The sequence below is a fragment of the Lepidochelys kempii genome, chromosome 3 (genome assembly GCF_965140265.1).
Source record: "Lepidochelys kempii isolate rLepKem1 chromosome 3, rLepKem1.hap2, whole genome shotgun sequence".
In the NCBI taxonomy this organism is placed as follows: domain Eukaryota; kingdom Metazoa; phylum Chordata; order Testudines; family Cheloniidae; genus Lepidochelys; species Lepidochelys kempii.
Window position 1 is genome coordinate 175,405,637 of NC_133258.1, and position 27,423 is coordinate 175,433,059.

Sequence of the window (27,423 nt, forward strand, 5' to 3'; positions counted from 1 at the left end):
TACGACATTTCCACCTGTTTGGTTTTTTGTTTTTCTGCATTGATTTTAACTGGTCACATCTGCACTCATTTGATAAAGGATAATATCCAATCTCATCCGTCTCACCTCTCAGTTAAGGTGGTTTAATTAAGTCCAGCCATTCTGATAGAGATTATACCAAACTTTGAGAATTTCGGGGAGGTTTGTAATTGACTCTCCTTATCTGAATCTTTGCTTACTTTCGTTCTAAAATAAGAAGGGACCCATTTTCTGCAGCCAACTTTGAACCCCAGCTTAAGCCTAATCTGGACCTGAATACATAGTTTTCAGTTTATATCTACTTTCCATAGTTAAATACCTTAGATCATATTACTTGTCTTATTAGTATCTATATTAGGGCTAATCCAAAACTATTTGAAGTCAACAAGAGTCTTTCCACTGACTTCAATGGGCTTTCCGTCAGGTCCTATATCAAGAGCACATCGACAAAATGGCAGTCAATTTAATTTGACAAAACATTATTAATTGCCAATCCTAAACCTTCAAAAATCATGAGTCAGTTCCACCCCTCCCCCAATCCATGACACTTCTGGGGAAAAAAAAATCCACTCTGAAGTTCTTTTCATTTGTCTTCTGATTTGAGTCTTTCGGGTTAATGTTTTCAAGTTTTTCTCCACACTCATAAGGGCTAGAAACTCACCTTTGCCTTTAAATTAAAGCTGTGATCACAGGCCCAGCAGCTGCGGCTTTAAGAAAAACACTAGATTTCATGAGACTTGCAGTAAAAATCACAAGAGTTAGCAACACTTATGAATATTACCGTTCCTAGAATACATACTTTTGAACAGAGCCTCAAAACTTATTTTTTCTAACTAAAAAACCAAACCCACCATCGCCCCCTCTTTTTATAATCTTATTGAGAAACTGGAAAGAATGGGAGAGCAGTAAAAAGAAAAGTCCATTTCATATTAGTTTGGAATTGAATAACCTGTTTATGAAAAATGCTTTTAAATACCAAAGTAACACTTATAAAAGAGTTATGGAAAGATTGTCATTTGACCCATGTAGCTATTACAGTAATAATTCTTCTTTAATGTTCTATACTGCATCATTCTGTGGCAGTAAATACAGTAATTCTTCTTGCAATAGCCAGCACTTGGTGATTTGCATATAACAAAACACTATCGTCCAGAGCAAAGGAACATTTATCAGCATCATAGGTGAACACAGTGCTTTATAGACAAAGCAAAGACAGAATCCTGCCTCAAGCAGCTTGCAATCTAAATTAGACATAGCAACAGCCAGAGATAAGAATGAATGCTGAATGATCATCCGTGTTGCTGAGTGTTAAGTATGCATCTTGCTAGTTCCTCTTGGGTATTGGTTTTCACTGAAATTTGGATACAATGTCTGGAGTGAATGCTTGGGTGGAGCTCAGAGGTGACACAGGCTGCCTTTATTAGTAATTTAACACAGAGGTAGAGACTGTGCATAAACAGTGAGAGGTTTGCTAACAGAATAGTGGAGACCTGGGGTAGGATTTTCAAATGCACTCAATGTTAAGCTAGTTCTGCTTCCACTGAAGTCCATGAACTCCTGTTGAAGGTAGGCTGATGCTGAACACACTTGACAAACCACACACCCCAGCACATTGTGCAGAGGAATTCCAGAAAACACATCCCCTTTAATTCCTGAAAGTTTTTCACAGTGATGTATTATAAAATGTGCATGAGGTGACGTCAGGGCTGAGCCCTGGCACCTCTGAGCTTGCTGCATCAGTTATGAATGTAAAAAAAAAAAGTTGGCTTGAGCCCCAACACCACCTTCATTACAAATAAAACATTGGGTGGCACTGGTCTCTTACAACTTTAGTGCCATTCTAGATGCGCAACAATCACAGGAATTAATCTAAAGGAGTCTGTATAAAGACTTAGACCCATTTATTGTATAAGAACTGTTTTTAAATTAGTGTTGGAACAATCGCTTTTGTCTTTATTTGTAATAGGTCCTTTCCCTGTGAAGGTCTATTTGATCACTGAGTCCATCTTCCGACATATGTAGGATATAGTACCCAAACAGGACGTGTCCAATATTAGACACTACAGTACCCCAGCTTTTTTTTTTTTGGTTCCATTCCCTCTAGAAAAGGCTGCTTGACCCACAGGCTCTACTAATTGTAACGAGTGCTGGTACAGTAGAAGGAGTTGTCAGATGTCTGCAGTGCACCCAATCGCCCAGAAGAAAAGAACTGAGCTGAAAGTTTAAATTTCTGACCATCCCGTTATTCTCAGAGTGTAGAATTTTTGCCTTTTGTTGAACTACTGGGTGAGTGTCAAGTATTTAAATTTAAGTCCAAGGGAGTAATGGTTGCTAGTTAGTGTGAGCTTCTTACAGGGAATGTCACAGAACTCAGTGGGATCTCATTGCTTTCCTTCCTTTGATTTTTTTTCCCCCCCCATCTCTGCTTGGTAGTTGAATGAATTTATCTAGCATTAACCTAGAGTTGCCAGTTTTGGTTGGATGTATTCCTGGAGGTTTCATCACATGACAGTCTTTAATTAAAGATTAATCTTTGATTCCTGGAGACTCCAGGACAGGCCTGGAGGGTTGGCAACCCTGCATTGACCCCATGCATGCTCTCCCCCTCTCCCAGGTTGGTGCCAGTGTTGTTGGAAAGGCTGCGGGCTCAAACATAACATGTGAACCATGTGGTGGTGGTCAGGAGGACACTTAGCATCCCTGAGGCTAAGAGCTTGTTTTAGGAAGTTGCAGGCTAATTCACTCTGTGCCAGATCCTCGGCTGGTGTAAACTGTCCCCCACCATCATAGTACTGGAGTGTCTTAGTATAGGTTTGACACTTAGAAGTAGTCCCACACATAAAGTATTTGCTTGGTGTTAGCCAGCCATGATGTGGTACATCTATAGAAGCATTAAACTGACCTCCTCTCTCAGCTGTCCACTTTAGGTTGAACAGGAACATTAAATGTTGCTCCATCGTTTCCAACTCAAATAGTATAGACCTATTTGCATGAGTCTCTATCCTCAAGTGGTGAATATGGCCATAGCTCCTCTGGGCCAGATCCTCATGGATTTCATTTTGGTCTTGCATTGTGTTGCAGGCTACAACACAACATTTAAAAAAAATCTGTCACTGTGGATTTCTATGATTCTGTTGTTAGTGACTGTCTGTTATTAACACTGATGGAAATAAATGCCATATAAGTGACAGTCACATGAAAATTGTATGTTAAGGACCAAATCCCAAGTCCAGCACCTACTCAGGCTGGGCAGAAGAAATCCTCCCTCATGCTCGGACATCAGTGCCGTAGATGCTCTATGAAAGCTGCTTCACACCAAAATAGACTTTGGTGGCCCTTCTGTGTCTCCGCACATGAGGAAAGACTGAAAAATCCATGCAGATCATCTGGCTCCCTCCACCCCCCACTGAGAAGGAAGCTCAGGCAGAGTGGAGTTCTATGCCATTCACAGAGGGCAGGCCTCCATCCAAGCATCCGTTTCCCCTCCTTGCCTAGGAGAGTCACACCAGTTTCACTGCCAGGGGGACCTCCTCAGGGAGGTGGCCAGACTTGACCCAAAGGCTTAAATTTACCTCCCCCCCCCCCCTTTCTTTCTATTCACAGTCCAAATAAACAAGGCTTGTTCTGGGGACTATCATGGGGGTTGGGAATAGAATCTACTTCTGAACATGGGGGTTAGGGTAGGGGCAATTCTGCAAACCACTCTACCAACCCATAGACTGGAACAGCAGCTGTGACCCTAGCCTGTGTGGGGATGTGTGGCTACTTGGGCTGCATAATGGTGAATGCAGGGAGCAGCCCCCATCCCTGCAGACCATCCGAGTTCTTCTTGTGGTGAGCCATGCACAGCAGATGTAGAGGTCAGCCGCACCCCATATAAAGGGGAGCAAAGTGTTCCTGATTCATGGCCATCCCACCCACTCGTACGCTATGCAACATCATGGCTCTTCCACTGCATTGGGGAGCCTTCTGTTGTCACTGTGTTGGTGGGTAAGTTTCACCCAATGCGATTATTATAAATGCCATTGGTCTCTTCCAGTTGTTAAATACACTGAAACTAAGCTTAACAGGCTTCTGTATAAAAGATAAATATCCAGCTATTTCTGAAGAAGAAGCAGCTATTCAGGCATGTGAGCAATCTCACTCTTACAAATGCTTCAGAATAAAATTGTATCAGAAATCATAATTCAACTAGGCTTTTTCAATGTATAATTCATACCTGCTCTGAACAGTTCTTCTCATCCCAATTTGGAGGTGGATTTGGGTATACTATTTCCTTCTATAATACAGTAAGAGAGCACTTATCCTGGGCTCTGTGTCTTTGCCATAAATTAAAAATACATGATGGCCACAAATTGGCAGCCTCTCGCCTTCCCTGTGAATCTAATACTAACTGACCACAATCTGGGCAAACGGATCACTTGCTCCACAAACACAACCAGAAACCTGTGAAAATAGATGGTATTTTCTGTGTGCTCTTTCCCCCAAACACTTGTCTGGGTCAACAGAACTTGTTTTGCATGTATAGAAAATAAAGTTTGAAGATTTCAGGAAGTAGGAAAATTAAATGCAGCAGCCAGCACAATGGGGTCTTGGGCCAAATTGGTGCCTCTGAACACTGCTATAATAGGAATAACACAGGCTATTATCAGGGCAAATTCTGCTTTCGTTTAGGGCCAGGCTGGGACCTGCCTAGTTAGTTCAACGTTTGGCTGCTCTCCCGCTGGCAGTGCCTCCTGTGGCAGCTTCTCCCCATTCCATACAGGTGGAGGGGGAGTAGGTAGAGCCAAGGCTGAACAAGATCAGATGGGCCTATGCACCAGATCAAGTAATTTGTGCTAGGTATACCGCTATCACAGACTACTTCCCCTCCCCTCCAGGGCAAGTGGGGAACTAGAAACCAGATTGTGACTGGCTGAAACATAACCTTGTTCACACTGACCCTTGTTCAGGGTTTGTAGCAAACCTGCAGCTTAGCCCTTAATTCTGGGAAACTAGGTTTGAAGCCTGTGGAACTATTCTGGATTTTCCCTGGTGTAACTCACTGTTCAATTTAGCTGTCTGGTGTGCACAACGGACACGGGAGATAGTACTGTCCAATTGCTTATTGTTGAACAGATCTAAAAATATCACATCAGCCCTTTTTAAATGGAAATATTCTTATCCAGGAAGAAAACTATTGGTGGCATAATCTTTCCTTAACTCTTCAAGGATAGCTTTGAAACAAACTCTGAAATGATAAAAGTAAGGCAAAGTGACTCATACGAAGTGAGGATTTATAGACTGTCACTACAATGTACTGCTAGGGAAATGGATTATAATTTAGATTTGTAGCAGGAACTTCTCTTCAGAAGCCAGCTCTTGTAAGTGTGCGTGCTTCACTCATACCCTTTGAGCAGCAGTTACAGTTACCCTTCACTGGATGAAGGTTGGATTCCTCTAGCAGCTTTGCCTAATATCTATTTTTGGTTTGCCTTCTAAAAACAGATGGTTCTGATTGAGAGCCTCCTCTTATGATTGCTGCTACAAGCCATGAAAGCAACAGATGATTACTAACAGATCACAAAACCAGAACTGTCAAGTTGAAATTTTTCTCCACAGTGATGCAAGTTTTATGCTCTTAGAATACTTCTATTCCACATTTTACTCATTCTCATGGCATAAGAAATAGTCAAAGTAGACCCTGCATTAATGTTATCTAATATATGATAGGAGACATTAAATTCCTCCCCTAGACTGCAATACAGTCAGGCCTCGATTTACACTGTGGTTATGTTCTTTAAAAAACACCATGCAAATAGAAATCATGTAAAAAGATATCAAGGGTCTACGAGAAATAAGGTTTTCGGTTCCAGGCTCACAAAATGACCTCCCTAATTTACACAATACAGTACTACAGGTTTTATTAACATTTTTAAATGAAATTTAAACTTACTACAGTACAGGTACTAACCTTTACTGATGTTGAGGATGAACTCGATACAGTATCAACATTATCATCATATTGTTGAAGTCAGAACTCTGCGTGCTCATCTGGGGAGGCTGTGGTGTGTGGAGCAGTGGGGTGGGCCCTGACTTCAGGTGAGTGGGCAATGATGATGGAGGGGAAGCAGGAAGGATCGGGGCCCCCTCCACTCACCCCCTCCAGCCAATTTTGGGGGGGAGGCCCCCAGGCACACACCCAGGGAAGGGAGTTGGAGCGCGGGGGGCTTTCACCGCTCTGCCCATCCGCCTAGTGCTCCTGCCAGAAAGTGGTGTTGGGGGCTTGCCCCACTCCGCCTGGCATTCCTGCCAGGGAGTGGGATTGGGGCATGGAGGCTGGCCCACTCCCCAGCAGGAGCGCCAGGAAGGCAGAGTGGGGCAAGTCACCCTGCCCCAACCCCGCTCCCTGGCAGGAGTGCCGGGTGGGGCAAGCTCCTGTGCCTGGGGGGCCCCTGGCCAGAGTTTCTGTGGCCCCCCACAAGGCCAGCTGGAGGGGGTCAGGGGAGGCACCCCATCACTCCTGCCCCATCCTTCCTGCCTTCCCTCCCCCACCCTCGTCATTGCCCACCCACCCAAAGTTGGGGCCCACCCAAGTGTTGGGTCCTGACTATGCCACTGATTTGTGCATCTTGGTGACCATGCTGTACCATGTAAAAGTATTTGTGTACATGGCAGGGATTCAAAGGGTCATAATTAATTGACAGTGCATAACTGCAACTGTGCAAAAAAATCCATGTAAATTCAGGCCTGACTGTATAGAGGAAGTGTAATGGTGCACACTCACCTCTCCTGAGCGCCTCCTGTCAGGTGAGTGCAGACCTGCTCTCTCTCTCTCTCTCTCTCTCTCTCGCTACTTATGGTGCTCTCTGTCGGCGGCTGCCCTCGTCAAGTGGGTTGTCCGTGACTCAGCCTTCCAGCTAAGTCATACATATTCCAAAGACGTGAAGGAACCCCTTCTGGGGGAAAAGGGTCAACAGGGCCTTTCCCTGTGCCCTTCATAATGCCTGCAGCCCCTTCTGGGCTAGCTTAAAGTCCATGTTTGCCTTGGTGTTGCACACTACCCCCAGGGCTTCCTCTCTGGAGACTCTTTAAGTCCTTCACTTGGGCCTCTAAACAAGCTTTATCCCCTTCTTGGGGCTTAGGCCATGCCCCCAGTGACCAGTGGGGGGAGGGGGAATCTAGCTCCACCCACTACTCCAGGTTCCAACCCAGGGACCCTACAAATAGCAGCTCCATGCTGCTTTCTTTAATAATTACTACTGCTATTCCTTGGGCCGCTTCCCATCTATCCCCTTCCTCCTCATCCTTTCCTCAGAGCTGAAATTCTTCCTACTCAGGCCCAGCAGCTCTTTTTAACTGAGCCTACTGTGCTCTGATTGGCTGCTTCCCTGTGACCTGTCTAGGCAGGCCTGGAGGACCCACCTTTACTGCTCCTTTTCTGGGATGGGGTATGTTAGGACTGCAAGACCTCCAGCAGGGGTCCTCAAGGGGCCTGGTACACCCTGTCACAGGACGGTATTAGCTTTTTTTTTTCAGTGCCAAAAGAGATGCAGTAGATTGGATTAAACCATAATCGCTATTGGGCCTGTGCCTAGGGCTCCAGTTTGTGGAGTCATGTGATTACATCAGAATGTCAGCTTTCATTTAAAGTAAAGTTTCTAGCCCTCATCCTTGTGAAGAAAAGCTTGAAAAAGTAACCTAAATATAACCAGCTCAGTGACCTCTGAGTCTGCAGACAGCCTAAGATAATAGCTCTGAGAGGTGTGAACTACTCCATGCATCTCAGTGGAAGTGTTAAGTGCAAGACTCTGCTAAAGCAGAGCAATCTGCATGGGACAAGAGGAGATGAGTGCAGCAGGCCAGACTCACCCTCTCAAGCAGATAAACCCTGGTTGCTGGGGAAAAGTACTGGGGGGTGGGGCTTCTGGGGACTGCTGTTAACCCCTCTTTTGGTCACAAAGGGAGGAGGACCTCTGATAGCATGCCTGAGGAGAAGTGGGCATTGTGCCCTTGCCTCTTTGGAAGGAGAGTGGGACCCATTGCCACCACCACTCCATGTTGAGGGCTGGGGCCATGGCACAGGGGGAGCCATAGGGGCCCAATGCCTTGGTTTGCCTCAGGCCCTAGATTCTCAGTCCAGCCATGTAACAGATACTAGGAAACCCAATTTACTGCAGTTTTAGAGGGCTTTCCAGAGCTGTTAGAGGTTTTAATTTGTTTACTAAAAAAACCCCTCCCATTAGGTTAATTAAAATGTGTACTTCTATTGCTCCTTTCTTCAAAGGACCTCCGAGCAGTTCACAAACCCTGATGCATTAAGCTTTACAACCCTCCCTGAGGCATCCTAATTTTACAGGTGGACAAATTGGGGTACAGAGTGGATAGTGACTTGCTCCAAGTTGCACAGCGAGTTGGTGGCAGAGGTGGAACAGAACTTGCATCGCCTGACTCTGTCCTCTTGTTTGAACCCACAGAGCACACGTCCCATCTCACATATGTCGAGTCAGGCAAAATATCAATTTAAAATCAACTTTACCAGTGTTAAGAAAAATTCCCTGAAATCAAGCAGTAGTGTCTATGATTAGTCTGAGCTGACACTTGAAATATACTACTCTGCTGAAGAATTGCAAGCCAATCCCTCACATTAAAAGCTTTTGGACAATAAAGGAAGGGCAAGCTGTAGACTAGAGAAATAATCAAGTTTTGGATGAATTAAAACAAATCCATCCAAAATGTGAATGGATTTGGGGGTTGGACTAGATGACCTTCTGGGGTCCCTTCCAACCCTGATATTCTATGATTCTACGAATGCAGCGACACTCTGCTTCAGTGCTCCACCACAGTGGGGCACCCAATGTCAGATGTGCCGGTAGAGTAATTGCCAGCTACCATAAAGAAAAGGAGACCAGACCAAAAGAAGAGCTACCCCAAAGAGCAGCAGAGAAAATGAACTACTACTTCAAGTGATGGTCCCTACTGTATTCCACTGTGGGCTTATACATGCACCTGCAGACAGAGAATTTAAAAGTAGTGTCCATTGGTCTGCGCATGCGCCCTGGCTCACCTCATGCCTGTGACTGAAGTGATAAAGTGGGGGGTGGACTGACCACATCTTCAGTTCCTTCTCACCCCCGCTGGGTTTGGTCAGACCCTTTAGCATCCTCAGGTCTGATGTTTTTTGCAAAACCATATTAATCCAGTTGTCAATAGTTCATAATTTTAATAGGCTACATCCCTGCTAGGTTGGGGAGCTTATATGGGCAATTGCACGGCACAAGGAACATGGACATCTCAAAAGTCTAGAATGCATATCAATATACTGGAATTACATGCAGTAAGAAAGGTATGTGAATCTTTTCTTCCATTCATCTGCTCTCACCATGTCCTGATATAGTCAGACAACTACAACTGTCTTCTACACCAACAAGCAAGGGGGAGTGGGATCTGCCTCTCTGTGTGCAAGAGGCAGTCAAACCAGTTCCAGAGACTGTCAGCAGTCAGATCACCCTATCTGCAGCCTACCTTTCAGGGATGCAGAATGTGCTCGCATACTTCTTCAGCTGACACTTCATGATTGACCACAAGTGGGAAGCTCACAACACGGTGCTGCATGACATTTTCACACAGCGAGGAATCCCAACCAGAGATCTCTTCACTTTCCAGGCGAACAAGAAGTGCGCAATGTATTGCGCCAGAGGAGCCCTAGGTTACCGCTCCCCGGGCAACGCTCTCCTTTCCTGGCCAGACCAGTTCAACTTCCCTCCACTGCCGCTACTACCACAGGTGTTATGCAGAATATGGCAGGACAGGGCAACAGTCATCCTGATCTCCCCTTTGTGACCCAGACAGTTCTGGTTCCCCAACCTCCTGTGCTTGTCGCCTTGGCCGCTGATTACCTTCCCAATATTACCCGAGCTCTTGGTTCAGTGCAACAGCAGGATCAAACACCCCAAATCCATGACTTCTCTACCTCAGGGTGTGGTATTTGGATGGGCGGCATCCCTAGAACGTGCGTGTTCCTCAGCTGTTTGAGACAGCCTCTCTAATAGCAGAAAGAACTCAACTAGAAAATGTTGCCTAGCTAAATGAAAATGGATCTCGTCCTGGGCACAACAAAGAGGAGTTCTACCAGAAACTACAGCTGTTCCCCCTCATCCTAGACAATATCCTATCCTTGAAGACATCGGGTCTATCCCTCTGGCCCTTTGCGAGTCCACTTAGTGGCAGTCAGTGCATTCCATCCACGTACTCAGGGCTACTCCATCTTCACACACCCATTAACCAATTGATTCTGATAAAGTTTCCCACCTTCTCAAAAAATTGCGCTCCAGTTGGACCTGAATCTTATTTTTTTGGTAATGACAAGGCCCCACTTTGAGCCTTTAGCTACTTGTTCCATGTCCTTCCTCTCCATAAAGGTCACTTTTCTCGCAGCCATTACACTAGAGAGGAGGTCTGTGAACAGGGAGCAATGATGGCAGACTCTTCCATACACTGTGTTCCACAAAGACACAGTTTCTTTACACCTACATTGCAAATTTATCCCTAAAGTGGTTTTGGAATTTCATCTGAACCAGTCCATTCACTTACCTGTATTCTTCCTGAAACTGCATGCATCGGCAGAAGAAGGTAGACTCCACTCCCTCAATGTTCGATGCGTGTTGGCCTTTTACCTTCAGAGAACAAAACCAATCAGGAAGTCCCGGAGACAATTTGTTACTATAGTGGAGAGTGTCAGAGGGCACGCTGTCTCCACCCAGAGAATTTCCAAATGGATATCTGGTTGTATTCTACTCTATCAGTTCTCGAATCTCCCGTCCCCTATATGGGTATGAGCTCTCTCCACTACAGCTCAAGCAGTGACCATAGTGTCTCATCAGGACCGTACCCCTCCTAGATATCTATCAAGTAGTCACATGGAGTTCCATCCACACGTTTGCAAGGCATTATGCACTGGTATAAGACTCAGCTGCTGATACCTCCTTTGGGAGAGTGGTTCTCCACTTAACCCTACCGTCCTCATCCTTGCACCCTCCTCCTACTTACGTACTGCTTGTCAATCACCCACAGTGGAATACAATAGAGACCATCGCTCAAAGAAGTTACTTATCTGTAAGTGGAGGTTCTTCAAGATGTGTGGTCTCTGCCTGATCCTACTGCCTGCCTGCCTTCCCTTCCACTTCGGATATTCTCTGATTGGCAGTGCAGAAGGAATTGCAGAGGTGGTTCGTCCGCCCCACCCTTTATCACCTATGTCGTGGGCATGGTGAACCAGGGTGCATGCGTGGACCAACAAACATTACTTTCAAATTCTCCGGGTGCAGGGTGTGCATGCATAATCCCACAGTGGAATACAGATAGGGACCACATATCTCAAAGAACCTCCAGCTACCCGTAAGTAACCTCCTCTTTCCTGGAATGCGTTTAAAAACAACTTCAGAGGTATTTTCAATAAAGAACTATGCATCAACAGATCTGTCAGGATCAACAAGCATGTCTATAGTTGAGATGCTGAGACAGACTATTAGCAACAGTTTCTTATATCCTTGTCTTTTTATTCCTTTCACTTCCTATTGGCAGCCACTTTCTTTGGTTACCAGACTGACACCTAGCAAGTGATGGCCAGTGTCTTACAAAGTATTTTGTTATTTATTGCAGTACTAATCTAGTGTCTTCCCCTGGAGGTGTTCAAAGCACTTTGAAGACATTAAACAAATAGGATGCAATGGTATTGGCTTAGTTAAAGTAGTTATTATTCTTATTTTCTTATCCTGTTTCTCCATTTGTATTTTGCTGCTTTGGTAGATGACAAATAGGTTTTTTTGATTGTTTTGTTTTTTGGTGGTTTTTTCTTTTAAAGCTCATAATACAACTCTCTCCGATTTGAATATTAGGCAATTGTACTGCACCATGTTGGTCCTTAGTCACCTTCTTTCTGCTCATATCTTTGGTTCTTAAAATATTCCAGTCAAATTCTTCAAATGTTTTTAATGCCTAAATCTACCCACTGCCTCCCCCAAATCAGAATGAAAGTTTAATTGATATAGAGTGTGAGTGCATACACTCACACTGGAATTTATGTTGACTTCTGACTAGTATAGTTAGATTTTGCCATTGCACTTAATTTTGGAATAAAGTTAATTTCTCTCGTGTATGCTGATGAATTCAAGTAATAAAATTATACCGTTGCACACTGATTTTTTTCCATGTTTCTCAAATGAGCAGTCTAAACACTGACAGTATTTCTAGCTGATCCCATAGAATTCAACCATTATTTAGGCCCGAATACAGGAATTTTTTTTTTCCAGATTTCTCACTGTTGCTAACATAGGTTTAGCTCAATCAGTGCTAGCAATGTTGGGGATCATAGTGTGGATGGGAACCTTGCTGCTGACAACATTTTAAGCACTATGTCATCTTACCTTGCTTAGAGCTGGTCTAATTGACATGGTGTTGAAACTGGTGGAAGCAGCTGGCCATCTGTTTACATTTGGGCTACCCATGTTGCTAGTTCTGGTGGAGCTGAACCAGTGTTAGCAACAGTGGGACATTTTTGAAGACTTTTCCTAGACTAGACAGGGCTCTAATATGAGAGACGTGACAACATTCTGACTGTTTCAAGCAGAGTACAGTGTATATATAGACTCAAATTCACTGCTGATGTAAGTGGGCAGAACTCCATTGAAGTCAATGGAGCTGATACCATGTACTTTAGCAGACAATTTGATTGTGATGCGTAAAATAGCCAAACAAATGGTATTTGTCTTTAGTTTAACACCTTAATTATACAGGATGGACTGAGATACGTAGGCCTCAGTGTTGTAGAAGAAGCAGAGTATAAAGTTATATAAATAGATGCAGAGAGCAGAAAGGCACAGAGGCTACTAAAGGAACAACAGTAGTGCTCACTTCTAAAACAGTTGCTAGCCAGTTTTTCAGAAGGAATGCAAGATACCAAGATGTATCTAACTGTAAAAGGAATAGTGTCTAAGACAAAAAAAAAAAAAAAAAAAGTTAGTCTAAACTTTCATGCAGACTACAGGTTTTCCAGCAAAGTATGCACATGTAAAACAACTTTGCAACTGGAAAATAATTAGTGTTCATTGTCTGGAAATAGACCTCTAGAACTTAGACTGATTGAGAGGCACTTTAAGGTCATTGAACTAATTTAATTTTTTTTTTGAGTGATGGTGCATGTTTATTATGCTAATAGCTAATGAAATATTTTATTGCTGTTTGTTTGACACATTCTCATGTGTTAATGTTATGACTGGTTTGTAATTTAAAACAATTTTTTTTACAGGTTTTCAGTAGTCCTGAATCTGAGAATGACTGACTAACCTGCTTAGCTGATTTTCTTATGTACTATCTTGAAAATTCTACACTCCAGGGACCAGTCTAATTTGTAGTTGGGCAGTCTCTTTTTAGGATTTTGATCTCCACCCAGTAAATGTGGTTGCTTCCCTGAATAGGATCTGACTGCATACAGTAGTAAGGGTAGAGAGGTAAACTGTATGCTTATAAGGAGATTGGATATTGTAAAAAGGGACATCATTAACTTCAGTTACATTTCTCCCTCAAAATTTTGTACCTACTAAAGTTACAAGTAAATTACTAGAACTGAAAGAACTGTATTAGAAAGAATATTCTCTATATTTTCATTTTGTTTAGTCTCTGCATTTGGCAACATTTTGGGCACAGTCAGTTTACATGCATGGAAATAGTGGGAGTTAGTTTCTCTTCTGCCCTTATAAACAAACATCAAGAGGGGAGAGAAATATCCCTTACACCTTCCATTTATAAGGGGGGGGGGGAGGGTGGAAAGTGTATGAGGGCATTCTGTTTACAGTGGGCTCTATCAGAAACTGAAGGAGGTTTTACATAAGTCATGGTAACAGTGCCTTTTCATTCTCTGTTCCTAGTAATTTCACACATTTGGGGCTTGATTTTTCACAGACAGTGGCCTGAGATCTGCACCTATTTTTCTACGTATGTGCATGTTTTCTATTGCACATTCATTTACTGCAGTTGTGTACACAGTGGGAGGGATTGGCATGCTCACAAAAAGTCCCTGACTTGAAAATGCACGTGTATATACACATTTAATGCACATGCACACACACACACACACACACACACACAATAACTTGACTTAATTCTGTTTCAAGTGATCAGAAAGCATAGCAACTCTATTAATTATTATTATTTTATTGCAGTAGTGGTACCGCAGGGATTGGCAACTGGTAGCCCAGGGCTGCATTCGCCCACCAATCTGGGGCATAGCCCACCCAGATTTGAGCCTGAGAGCAGGCAGCTCTGGCAACCCCGGGAGTGAGGGAAGGTGTGAGAAGCTCTGGTACCAGGGAGCAGAGGTCAGCAAAAGGGGGCAAGAGGCGGCTTTTCCCACTGTCTGGAGGAGGAAAGGAGGCTGTTCCCTAGCACCTACGCGAGTACGGGCAGGAGGCAGCTGCTCCCTGGTTGCAGTGGGCTCATTCTAGGATGGCTCAGGTGGACCGCACCTGGAATTACTGAACATAGGCTGTGATAAATAAGAGGGGGAATAACTTCCTTTGATGGACAGCCAGCCAGGTAGCTGTAAAATCCCTCTTGGTAGCTGTTCTCTACTTGCTTTACCTGTAAAGGGTTAACAAGTCCCCCAGGTAAAGGAAAAAAAAGTGGGCACCTGACCAAAAGAGTCAATTGGAAGGCTAGAACTTTTTAAAATGGGGAAAGAAACTTTCCCTTTGTCTGTTGCTCTCTCTGGGCTGCAGGGACATGGAGCAGTAATGCTGTAACCAGCTTTAAGTCAGGTATGATTATAGATTATCAATTCATACCTCGAACCCACTTATCTGGAGCCTCAGATATGTACGTAAAATTAGGGAATGTCTAAAAAGATGCGAGTAGGGTTATTTATTTTATTTCTTATTGGCTTGTGGACTCCTCTGTGCTAAACCCAGATGCTTTTGTTTGCTTGTAACTGTTAAGCTGAACCCCCAAGAAAGCTATTTTGTGTGCTTAGTTTTTGGTATTGCTCTTTTAAAATCTAGCAAAAGCCTAAGTTCCAGATGTACTTTCTTTCTTTTTGTTTTTAATAAGAACAGGATTGGATTTTTGGTGTCCTAATAGGTTAGTGCATATGCTCTTTGACTAGCTGATGGCAACAGCTAATTTCCTTTGTTTTCTTTCTCAGCTCTTCTCTCAGGGGTGTGAGGGGTGAAAAGGCTTGAGGGTGCCCCACAGGGAGGAATTCCCAAGTGCTCCTTCCTGGGTCTCAGGGTTTTTTTTGTTGTTTTTGGGGTTTTTTTGCATTTGGGTGGTGGCAGCGTTTACCAAACCAAGGTCAGAGAGAAGCTGTAACTTTGGGAGTTTAATACAAGCCTGGAGTGGCCAGTATTAGTTTTTAAAATCCTTGCGGGCCCCCACTTCCTGCACCCGAGGTGCCAGAGTGGGGATTCAGCCTTGACATAGGCACTGGCATCAGAACCGGGGAGGGGGGTTAAGGGGCCATGCCTCCCCAGTTTTTAACAAAAGAAACATAAGCACAGAATTCATGTCCCCCACAGATTTTTTTTATTCCCCCTGCAGAATAATAGATTCTGCTGGGGGAGGTGCTGCAATTACACTTTTCACCCACCAGGGACTGCTGTGGCACCAGAAGAGAGGGCAGCTGGCTCACCCGTGGAGCAACAAGCCCTGGAGAGGGAGGGGGCCCTTTGGCCTTGCCCCCCCCCCCCACACACAAAGTTTCCGGGACCCTTGTAAACAGGGCCAGCATGTCAGGGACCAGGGCAGGGATGGTACAAGCTCATATTTTTCCTCGACTGCCACGGCTTCCTCTTCTGCTACATCCTGGAGCCTCTAAAAAATAAATGTATGGGTTGCCAAAGGGTTTTAGTGGATACTGTGGCCCTCTGCTACCTGAAAGTTGCATATCCCTGGCTTAGTGGCCTCATTCACTGCACAAACATATAGTAAATGACAGTCTCTGCCCAAAAGATCTTCAGTCGAAAGGACAAGATAAAATAGCTGAATGATACAAACAAAGGGGCTGGTGGGAAAGGTAACTAATAGGCTGCTTTGTACAGACTAGCTGTAGGCACATTTCTTAGCTACCCATTAGTAGTTACTTGGTTACTGTCACAGTAATATGAAGTGATCCACTCTTTTAAAAAGGAAATGATTGGTCTAAATATTTTTCCAACGTGATCAGGGACAGGAATAGCTGATAATTCAAGAATATTCTGACTCAGCAAAGCACATACCAGTTACCCATTGTTGTTTTAAAATTTGGCTCTCTCTCCACCTCAACAGGGTATTTAGAAGCCAGTACACTAAAATCCAAGTAAGCAAGGTCTTGTATCTTAAGTACTACCTAAGTACATGGCTATTCACCCTTTCCTATACAAAGCCTGGGCAAACATGGCTGAGTTGTGTCCTTAAAGCAGCATTTTTCCGCAAGACAACCGTGCGGCTGTTTGTGCAGCCACATCTCCCTTGTTGCCTAAGGGTTCATATCAGTGCATTCTGGGAAATTCTGGGCTGCTGTCTCAATCTGCCTCAGCAGGGCACAGAGAGCCTGGAGGAGGACAGAGAGCAGAACATAGGGCAATACAGCCTGGGATGTCATGCCACCCCGAGAGCTAGGATGAATGAGGACCAGCCAAATGGGCTAAACAGTGGTTAGCAGGTTCTGTCCACACAGCAGTAAGTGTTGAAGAAGTAGCAGGAAGATAGTTATGTGGCAGCCGAGGCCACTAAACACTGTAATGTAGCTACTCTGGTCACTAAAGTGTGTGGACATCAATCATGTGCAGAGTTAAGCATGTACAAGCTGCTTACAAAGCTGGTTAGAAGTTGTAGTGTATTCTGGATATGGAGAAAAGACAGACCTTGTTATCACATTGAGGAAACCATTCTCAATCAGAGAACATGCATGGAAACTATATATGGAAAGTAGCTTTTTAGGACTGGGCAAAACGGGGCTTATGATGGAAATCTAGTTACAACCCCAGCCTCATTCAATGGGGCGCCATAACTAGCTTCTTGCAGATATGTGGCCAGAGTTGCATGCATTCTGGCCAGTCTAGTACACCTGCCTACAAAATGTGTCAGTCACAGATGTTCCAACCAGTTCAGAACAGACACTTATCTGCATCTTCTACAGTTTTTGTGTGTTTGCAAAATTATGCAGCAGTATCTGATAGGAGTGAAGTGCCTGCATCCCTTAGCTGTTCATTTCCAGACTTCTGAGGGAGATGGGTTGGTAGAACTATTCTGTGGAAATTCACACATTCTTTGGGACTCCATTGACATGCTTTCAATTATAACTATTTGCTAATTAAGTTTTTCATTTACAAGTAAATATGTGCAATTTGGCAGTTACAGTTGCCAGTGAAAAACTATAGCTGAATTTCCCAAAGTGTAGGTAGTGTTGAATTACATCAGCCTGTTTTTATTTAACGAATAAACAGTTCTAATATTTGTGGGATTTAATTCAGATGGGAATTTGTATCAAGAAGCTTGCAGCAGACTTTGGTTAGCCCTGCCTTGGTGCTCATTGTAATGGAGAGGGGACCAAAAGCCTTCCCTGTGCAATGTGGGCACAATGCCAGTCTTCCGTGTAAAGGCTCTGAAGCTAGTGATCTACATTAAACTCTCTAAAATAGGAATAGCACCAGCATAGCCTGCTCTCTTCAATGCCATCCAGCAGAACAAGCCTAGTCTGCCTGTGCACCTTCCCAATATGGCCAAGCGGCTTTGATGCTGTGGCTCTAAAAAACTAACACCTGAGTGATTTGTCCATCCACACTGAGAATTCCTTCAAAGGAATTCTTTTGGGTGATCTTTTCCTTTAGAAAATGTCAGTGCTTTTTAATGCCCAATCTTCCCTGGTGTTGGGTGGGTGCACTGGGCTAAAGGAGAGTGTGGATAAAGGAGCTCTGATCCCACTCTGTCCCCCAGAACAGGATCATCAGTAATAGGACACAATATCCTGCTGACACTTCAAAATGCTAGGAGGGGGCTCAGCTACCATTCACATCTGAGATCCAAGAGGGAGTGCTTTCTTGGTTAGGTGGATAGTCAGAAGCAGCACTATGGATGTCTCTGATTTACCCCACCCATTTTGCTTTGTACAGGCAGAATGGTTGTGGAATCAGCACGTGTCTGCTTATTTCCCCTCAGCATGCCAGGGCAAAAGCTAGCCCTTAGGTTGCAGATATGCAAAGAATGTTTAAAATGAGGCTTTAAAGAAGTTTAGCTTTCCATAAATATCATATTGCATAGATAACCGTGTAACTATTGGTAGCAACATTGCCATGGTTTTCACTTGCATTCATATGTTTACTTCCTGTGTGTGGATTTTAATCTAACAGCCACATTAACTGACAGGGGTTACCACTAAAACAGCCAAGTAAACGGAGTCTCTGTTTAAATGAGTTTTCTATTTGAGATATTTGAGCACAGTCCCTGAATGTAACTGTTACAATGAACAAAATGTGAGCTTCAGTTCAGGATTGCCGATGACAACATTTTTCTTCCTCAGGAAGACTACGATCGTCTGAGACCTTTATCTTATCCTATGACAGATGTCTTCCTTATCTGCTTCTCAGTGGTAAATCCAGCCTCATTTCAAAACGTGAAGGAGGAGTGGGTACCAGAGCTAAAGGAATATGCACCTAATGTACCCTTTTTATTCGTAGGAACCCAAGTACGTCTGGTTTTATTTTGCTTGTTTTATTTAAATAATCCAGATCATCTAACGTGTGCTTTCTTTGGGCCCCGGGCCCCTGCAGCAGGATCCAAATAACTCCCTTTCTCTGACTTCAAATGGAAGAGTTAGACTTAGCCTACACCTATAACTTAGGTAGACATAGCTACGTTACTCAGGGCTGTGAAATATTTCACGCCCTGAGCACTGTAGTTAGGACATAAGTACATGCAAATGGTTTGACCCAGTTTGGCCAATGGTCCTACTAGCCCACTATCCTGTCTTTTGTCAGCGTCTGGTATCAGATGCTCCAGAAGGAATGAACAGCACAGGGCAATTATTGAGTGATCCATCCCGTTGTCCAGTTCCAGCTTCTGGCAGTCAGAAGTTTGGGGACACCCACAACATCAGGCTGCGTCTCTGACGATAGCCACTGATGGACCTATCCCTCCACAAACTTATCTAATTATTTTTTGAACCCAGTTATACTTTTGGCCTTCACAACAGCCCCTGGTAATGAGTTACACAGGTTGACTGTGCATTGTGTGAAGAAGTTTTAAACCTGCTGCCTATTAATTTTATAGGGTGACCCCTGGTTTTTGTGTTACGTGAAGGAATAAATAACACTTCTCTATTCATTTTTTTTTATCCATACTATTCATGATTTTATAGACCTCAATCATATCCCCCCTTAGCTGTCTCTTTTCTAAGCTGAACGGTCTTAGTATTTAACTTCTCTGCATATGGAAGATGTTCCTTACCCCAAATCAATTTTGTTGTCCTTCTGTCCTTTTTCCAATTCTAGTACTGTATATCTTTTTTGAGATGGGGAGATCAGAATTGTATGCAGTTTTCAAGGTGTGGCTGTAGATTTATATAGTGGCATTATGCTATTTTCTTTCAGACCTTCCCTCTTATTAAACAACCTAACCCTGAATGTAGACAGACATAAGGTCAATGGACAGATTCTTCCACTGACCTAGGTACTGCCTTTCAGAGAGGTGGATTAATTACGTCAATGGGAAAAACCCCTTCCGTTGATGTAGGAAGCATCTATACTATGCTGCTGTAGTGTAGACATGACCTTGCTCACATCCGACAGTAGGAAAACAGGGTCACTTATGTTATAAGTACTCCTGAGTGAATAACCGATTCTTCAGTTTGTTGGCCAGACTGAAAAAATTAAAACTACATATTGGGGAGACATAAAATGAATTTTTTTCTAAATTTTTGGTGAACTGAAAAGTCGAAGAAAATTATTGTTTCAGAGTGATACAAAATGTTTAGTTTGACATTTTAAAATCTTTTTAAAAATAAATTTCAAAACAAATTTGTTTAGATTGTATACACTTCATTTAGAAAATTTCAAAACAAAATGTTTCAAATTTATGGGAATATTTTTAGGTTTTTGTTTTTTTTCCCCCAAACTAAATCCATGTGGTGAATTCCCCATGAATTTGCAAAATGTTTCCATCAACCTGGAGTTTATGCCAAAAAATCTCACCCAGCTCCAGAGTTATCTTCATTCTATTAAAAAAAGATGCATCGTGTTACACAAGCACTTGAGGCTGTTGAGCAGGGGTCTGGGATTACAAGCATTACTCTTCCAGGTAACTCACTGAAATCAATAGGATTACTAGTCCCAGAATGCACTGCAGGATCGGGCCCCACATTACACGCATAACGCTGTGCCACGGCTAACAGTCCTATCCAATACCCATTGAAACTAATGGAGAGACTTCTCTTGATTTCAAAGGACATTGGATTTATAAGGAACCAGGGCGTAGGCAGTCTGGCTTAGCGGTCATGGTGGGCTGGTGTCCACAGGTCAAGGATGGCCATGAGGCGGTAGTCAGAGAGCAAGGATCGTAGTAGTCACTAAAGCTGGTATCAACAGGAAAGAGTCCGGCTCAGAGTCAGGCTGGGGTTGGAGGCCAGAGATCAGAAAGCAAGGTGAGGTCTGGAGTCACAGCATGCCAGAAGTCTGCATGATTGCCTAGACAACTTCCTGGGGCACCCTCCAGGGTTAAATAGTGAGCATGAGCCAATCAGAAGGCCACAGGGTGCTGTCACCATAGTGCTCCTTGGATGTGGTGCTGCTTGGCCTCTCAGTAGCAACATGGGATTTCAGATGACCTAGGGTCCACAGTCCCAGGTTCTAGTCCCACGGATTCTTACAGGATTATGGTCTAAGCGGAAGCAGCTCAAATTTCCCCAGTATGTATTGGATTAATCCTGCCCCTCCTGTGTTCATTGGTGGTTCTGGAGTGTCACACTGAAGTTAAGGAAAAAAGCTGAGAATAAATAACCCACCTACCCTGCCTTTTGGATACTCGGGTATTGGAGACCTGATCTACATCTTCATGTGGCTTTTGGATCCGGCCCTAGAACGGAGGACATGATATGGCTCAATGGTTTCTATTTGACGTGTGTAATCATTATGCAATATTATTTCCATCTTTCCTACTAGATTGATCTTCGTGATGATCCAAAAACTTTAGCAAGATTGAATGATATGAAGGAGAAGCCTATATCTATGGAACAGGGACAGAAGTTAGCAAAAGAGGTAAATCAGACACTCGAGGAGAAAAAAACCTGCTCCTACCCAACTTATTCTTGATTGCATTTTTTCTTCTTATGTGCTATTTTCATACTTACTTCACCAGTCTAGATAACCAGCTTTTATAAAACCACTACTAACAAGCAGACTCACTTAGATGTTTCTCTTTTAATTACAGTGTAACTCTTTTCAGTACAGAAGTCAATAATGATCATGAGTCAGATAATTAATTAAAATAGGGGATGTACCTATAGGCCATTAATCATTACAAAACACTAACTTTTTTTAAAATGTCCGGTAGATGCTAGGCATTTTTATTTATAGCTCATTTTCAGAAATGAATCTACAAGTTGGCCACATAATTTTTTTCTTCCTGTCCTTTAGCTGAAGCGTTTAGGACTATACAATCAACCCAATACAAGCTGCTTGTAAACACACTTTCTTCAGAAACAGAACCTAAAGAAATGAATTCCAAAACTATCATCAAAAGACAAAAGAAAGGAATACTTTGCTTTACAGGACACGGAACACACTGGGATGATTTTTCTAGGTCAAACACAAGACTTTGGGGTGTTTCTATCAAAACAAAAAAACCTCAAGCGCTAACGAATAGATCTGAATATATGCCTATGTAGCTATTAAATTCATTATTTTTTTTGACAGATAGGAGCCTGCTGCTATGTGGAGTGTTCAGCTTTAACACAGAAAGGACTGAAGACTGTTTTTGATGAAGCTATAATAGCCATTTTAACTCCAAAGAAACACACAGTGAAAAAAAGAATAGGATCAAGATGCATAAACTGCTGTTTGATCACGTGAGATACATTTGACAATGGCCAGGCCTACTGTGAATTTCTGTCAAACGTAAATGATACAGTACATAAGTACACAGAACTTGTTATAGATCATAGAAGTTTGTAAGCTAAACTTAGGAATCTAACCTCTGAAATCGGTGAAATCCAGAGGAACAAAACCAAACAAATCAACAGAACTCTAGTAAGAAGCAGCCACCATCTTTTACAAATCCTTTATTTGGACTGGAAGATACAATCTCTCAGGGGTTAAAAAAGTTAGAGCCGGCAACAACAGCATATAAATAATGCCGTAAGTGGAGATGCTTGGCCCAAAACCACGTTGAAAATATTTCAATAGTCTCTTGCTTTAATCACATAAAAATTTCTGCCCAGTCCGTATGGAATCTGCACAAAGAAATACCTTCTCTCTTTGCCCCAGTTATCTGCTTTTGTATGTAAGCTGCTTCCGATTCCAGTATATCCACAGAGGTGCAATAATGAGGCCAGCCACATAGCCAAAGGTAGCTCCGAGGGAACAGGAAATGGGCCATATCTGAGGGCAGAGAGCATACAGTAAAAACAGAGAAACAAGGAAAATATTGTTTGAGCACAAGTTCAGTGTAATCTAAATATTGAAAGGCGGTACAACCCTTTTCTCTTTAAAGCTTGACGTGCTTTCCTAAAGAATGCGAAAAGTGTAACAATCATACATGCATTTATCATGAACACTACGTGTTGTACAGTTAACTAATATACATTAAAATGTAACCAGCCTTCTGGCTACTGCAGGCTTAGTATGATACTCACAAAACCATCTGAGAAACTTAAGCATTTGTGTTACCTGAAGTTTGGGCCAGATTTATTGATAAAGTATTCTTCAATTTTTCTGCACACCTTTTGAGACTTGTAAAATGTGCAGTTGTTTTTTTTTTAAACATACACTTGTACCTTTTGCCTTCTTTCTTCCCAAGGACCTTCTAAGCTGTTGGATAAGTGTGCAGAAAAGAATGAAGAATACCAAATGAGCCTACATACCAAGATGGGGACAGGGTTTGGCTGACTACACATACGAGCATGGACTTGAAAAGCAGGCAGGGGTATTTCATAGTTCTTTCCTACTGCTAGTCAAAGGGGAAGTATGGATGCTGAATGCACATTTTACACACAGTTCAGCAATCAAAAAGCAGGCCCAGTTAAATGCAGGCCCCACTAGGGTTTAGTGTTTAGAAATTCGTTTCATTTCCTAGTACAAGAACAGAATTGGCTCAATATGCTCAACTCATTCTTACACTGCTTCAGGTAATGGGGCTAGTAGTAGAGTGGATTTTTTTTCCATACTTGAACCTGGGGGTGGGGGGGAGGGAGAAATCAAAAAAGTATTTAAAGATAAGCCCTAATCTAGCCTCGGATGTGGTGGTTAGAGCATAATTACCACCCAATAACATCCCGTCAAATGAAGAGCCTCACTATGTTGGTGACAAAAGATAAATTTTAATTCCTATTGCTCTTATAATGATTCTTCCATCTTTTGCCAGGACAACCCTTACTATGCCTGCTGAACAATGGTCTCCATTTGGAGGCAAGTGTACAGTGTACTTGTCTTCTCCTGTCTTCAAGGCAGAGGAGAAAATTGGACATCATAGGAACTATCAGTGCCTCACTTTCTAGCTTTTCGCTCCAGGTCTTGGCTTGTGATTCATGAGCAGCAAAGAGTGTCTTTGCTCTTTATGGTACTCATCTTCCTTCTGAAGTCAGCTTTTTCCTCGCTTTGATCCTGTCCATTACATCCTTCTGGTTTGGGGAAGCATGTTTCCCTCCTATCCTCTGATCCTGGGAAGTTTAACTCGAATAAGTGCTTTGGTTCTCTGCTGTTTCACCTTCACAGTCCTTATTGTGTGCAGTTTTATGAGTATTATTTGGAGGTCTTTAGGAGTGTAGCAAAGATGACTATCTATAAATGAGGTGCCTTAGGTACTCTTTATTGACCTTAATTCACTTTCCATTCATGGCCCCTGTTTCTATTTGGTAATTTTGTTCAACAGTGTCATGCCTGCTGCCTCTTTTAAACCAAAGACTTGCTCATTTTCATTCATTAGCAACGGCATTGCATCTCTTTTGTATAAAGTCTTGAAGTCTTCACACAATAAGGTATTACATACATTTAAAAATAGTATAGTGTGGCCTTGGGTAAGCTTATGCTTCAATTGGATCTTTACATTTCCATTATCAGGTTGAAATCAACTTCAGTAAGTTCCAGAATTTTACAGGTCATTCATCATACATGTTTACAAAGCGAAAATCTCTGCAGTGATAACAACAAATATGTTACCTTCTGTATGAAAGTGCCTCTTGCAGTACCACTAGTGGTAAGAAGAAACCATTTGTATTTCAGCCAAGTCAAATACCTCTCGATCCACAATGGCTTGATTAACTTGGCAGTTTTCTCTGTGTCCAGTTCACTAACTCTGAGTGATCAGTGACCCTTTATTAAAAATCTGACCTACATTAATTCAAGTCTGTAGGTCCTCATCTGCTTTTCACAAGTACGTGTTGTTCCTGGTGGCTTTTGGAACCTTTTGTATTTCCCCTTGTGAATCAACATCCCGCACAATCTACAGCAATTCTTTTTTTGCCCTATCCCTGCTCTTACTGGGTCATTCAACTGCTACTATGACTTAAGGAATTTTTGGGGATAGTTTTATCTTCTCCTGGTCAAATTGCAACCTGGGGTAAAGCTCAACATTTAAAAACTCTCCTGCATTCTCAATCATTGTGCAGCACTTCATAACTTTATTTTTTAAAATACTGCTGTCACTTTCTTCATAACTTCAAAAGCATTCTTCCTTGCTTCCTTTTAAATCTGTGATAGTATATTGCAGAATTTTATAAACCATGCCATCAAAATTCAATCCAGGAATCTTTGACAGACCTCTGGAATCCTCCCTTGGCTTTTAGCAGCTGACAGAAATGAGAGGGAGGAAAGAACACACACTCACTTTCCCCAGCAACTAAGTGGAAGGGGGCAAAAAGAGACAAGGAATGCCACCCTTCCAGTGGCACAGAAGGGAAGGATATTGGGCCAGATCCTCAGCCTGATTGCTGTCCCTTTGGACTGCTCTGATGGCACAAAGGAGCTGTAAAGCCAGCTTTACTTGGCCACCCGCGAATTCCCCAAACATAGGGGGAAAATCCTCAGCATGTACAGATGGAGCCTAGCTACGTTGTGCTCATAGCCTCCAGAGTCAGGAGTGCAACTGGGGGTTGGGAATATTGTCAGAGCCCTTCTGCACCATTCTGACCCTTTTCTGCTGGAATGGCCCTTGAAGCTGACTTGCAGCCAGGTGCAACTTACAGGAGCCCAAAGGCTCTTCTAGGTTGAATTAACTGCTGGCTGGCCCCCGGACTGAGAAACTGCAGAGATGACGAAGTGGCCTCTGCAAAGTGGACTACTGTGTTTAACAGTAGTCCACACACAGTGCAACTTCCTCCAATTGTGATGTGTCATGGCATAAGTGACTCACAAAAACACTGTCATGACACAACACGCACAGCAACTGTAACTTCATTGATTCCGTAAGGGCTCTTCTGATCTTCAAGGCTGAGTATCACTGCTTTCGATTGTTTCCTGGACCCTCGTTCCCATAGGTTCTAATCATTTTCTGCTTTGCCTTTTGGAATCAAATTAATTTGCTTGGTCAGGGTGCTTTTTCCCTGGTTTCCGCATTTTCCCTCTGTATTTGAGTATTAAGCTCATGCGGATTGCAGTCCCCTCTCAAAGCTCATTCTAGTCCTCAGAGAATTGTAGAGGACTGTACGCAATTTAGTTTTTCTACTCTCTGACCAACAGGAGTTAGGCACCTGTCTCTGCACATCCTCACTGGTTTCCACATGAAGGTTGGGTCAGGAACACATAAATAGGAAGGTAGGCTGCATCCTCACTTCAGGTCAGAGGGAGGGGAAAGTTTCTGGTTGTGAGATGGGGAAAGCTATGACTTCCTTCGGACAACTATCACAAACTGTCCTGCTTCTGAGATGCCAGAATAAACATTAACCAGCATCCCCACAAAACCCATGAAAGCAACCAGTTCCCATATCATATACATGTGGAAAACGGCCAGTTCTAAGGTGTGTGTAATTATGAATTTGAACTGAACAGCTGCTTGAAAAAAAAAAATCTAACATCCACTCACCAATTATTGCAGAAAAGCACCGTTTTAAGGGAGGGAGCATGGTCCAGTAGTTAGAGCACAAGACAGGCATTCTGGATTCTATTCCTAGCCTGGCCACTGACTTGTTCTCTGACTTTGGGCAAGTAATTTCTCTGTGCCTCTACTTTACCATCTGTAAAAAACAGATAGTACTTGACTCAAGAAACCCCTGTGAGAAAGCATTATAGAAATGCAAGGTTACTATCTGATAGGTTTTCATCTTAACAATGAGTCTACTACTAAGCATATTGTAGACTGGATTGTATGGTATGGTCGCATTGAAGTGCACGGCTTGTGGTTTTGGCCCCATGGGACTGTTAGCAGCCCATTTATGGCTGCTCTGACTTATACTGGGTATCTGGCCTTGCACTCAGAAACCTCAGGCTTTGGGGAGAGCAAAGGTAAACACTGCTCCTCTCATGCACCTGACCTGCACTGCATGCTCATTGTCTGCAGCTGGGGATTTGGCCTAAGATCGCACAAGGGGTAAAAATGTTATGTTGGCTAGTAACTTCTCTTGCTTGTATTAGGTCTTCTACAAAAACATGCAAGCATTCAGATTCTGAGCCAGGGTCCAGTCCCGTATGGTGCTGGGCACCTGTCAACTCCCACTGCCTTTAATGAGAGAGGAAGGTGCCCAGTATCACACAGGGAAGGCTTAGCAGTTTGTAGGATTACATCAAAGTAAGTAGCACTGCAGAACCATATACCTGGCAAATACAATTGGAACTCGTCATGACTGCATGCTTATTTTGCCCTTTGTTAACACATAACTCCCATCACAAGGCATGGGAGTTGCATATAGGCAATGCTAGCAGAAACACTTATAGTTAAAGTTGCTCAATGTAGTGTATATAAAGTGGGCAGCTACCTATTAGGAAAATAGGGATTTATTTTTAAAGATGCAAATAGCAGATAAAGTGATCTACTGTAAGTGGTACTTACAATTTTTAATAAATTAAGCCCATTCATTAGACATTGTATAAGGGCACTTCTTTGATTCCTGAACTATAACTTTAATTTTTGTGCATACTATTTTACAAGATCCAGTCTTACAGCTGTCAATTAGGAAGCTATGTAAGTAATATGGTTACATAGGCTTCAGTTAGAAATTGACTGCATAAATGTGCACAGTGATTTTTTCCCCCT

The 27,423-nt window shown here is 42.9% G+C and overlaps 2 protein-coding genes across 6 annotated transcripts in view; one reads left to right on the top strand and one right to left on the bottom strand.

The window, feature by feature from the left end:
• Window positions 1-23,411, top strand: part of RHOQ (ras homolog family member Q) — a 35,911-nt gene extending 12,500 nt beyond the window's left edge. The window contains exons 3-6 of one of the 3 annotated variants that reach the window (XM_073339127.1): window positions 18,548-18,712; window positions 21,183-21,278; window positions 21,936-22,087; window positions 23,038-23,411. In XM_073339127.1, the coding sequence (XP_073195228.1) occupies window positions 18,548-18,712; window positions 21,183-21,278; window positions 21,936-22,087; window positions 23,038-23,047 (423 nt within the window). In that variant the 3' untranslated portion in view covers window positions 23,048-23,411. Of the gene's footprint in view, window positions 1-18,547; window positions 18,713-21,182; window positions 21,279-21,656; window positions 22,088-23,037 lie in introns of those variants that run through there. The other 2 variants (XM_073339128.1, XM_073339129.1) reach the window with 2 other exon arrangements.
• The window catches only part of PIGF (phosphatidylinositol glycan anchor biosynthesis class F), a 45,538-nt gene continuing 40,400 nt past the window's right edge, over window positions 22,286-27,423 (bottom strand). For 2 of the 3 annotated variants that reach the window (XM_073339124.1, XM_073339125.1), the window contains exon 6: window positions 22,286-22,619. In XM_073339124.1, the coding sequence (XP_073195225.1) occupies window positions 22,506-22,619 (114 nt within the window). In that variant the 3' untranslated portion in view covers window positions 22,286-22,505. The remainder of the gene's footprint in view (window positions 22,620-27,423) is intronic. The other variant, XR_012158268.1, reaches the window with a different exon arrangement.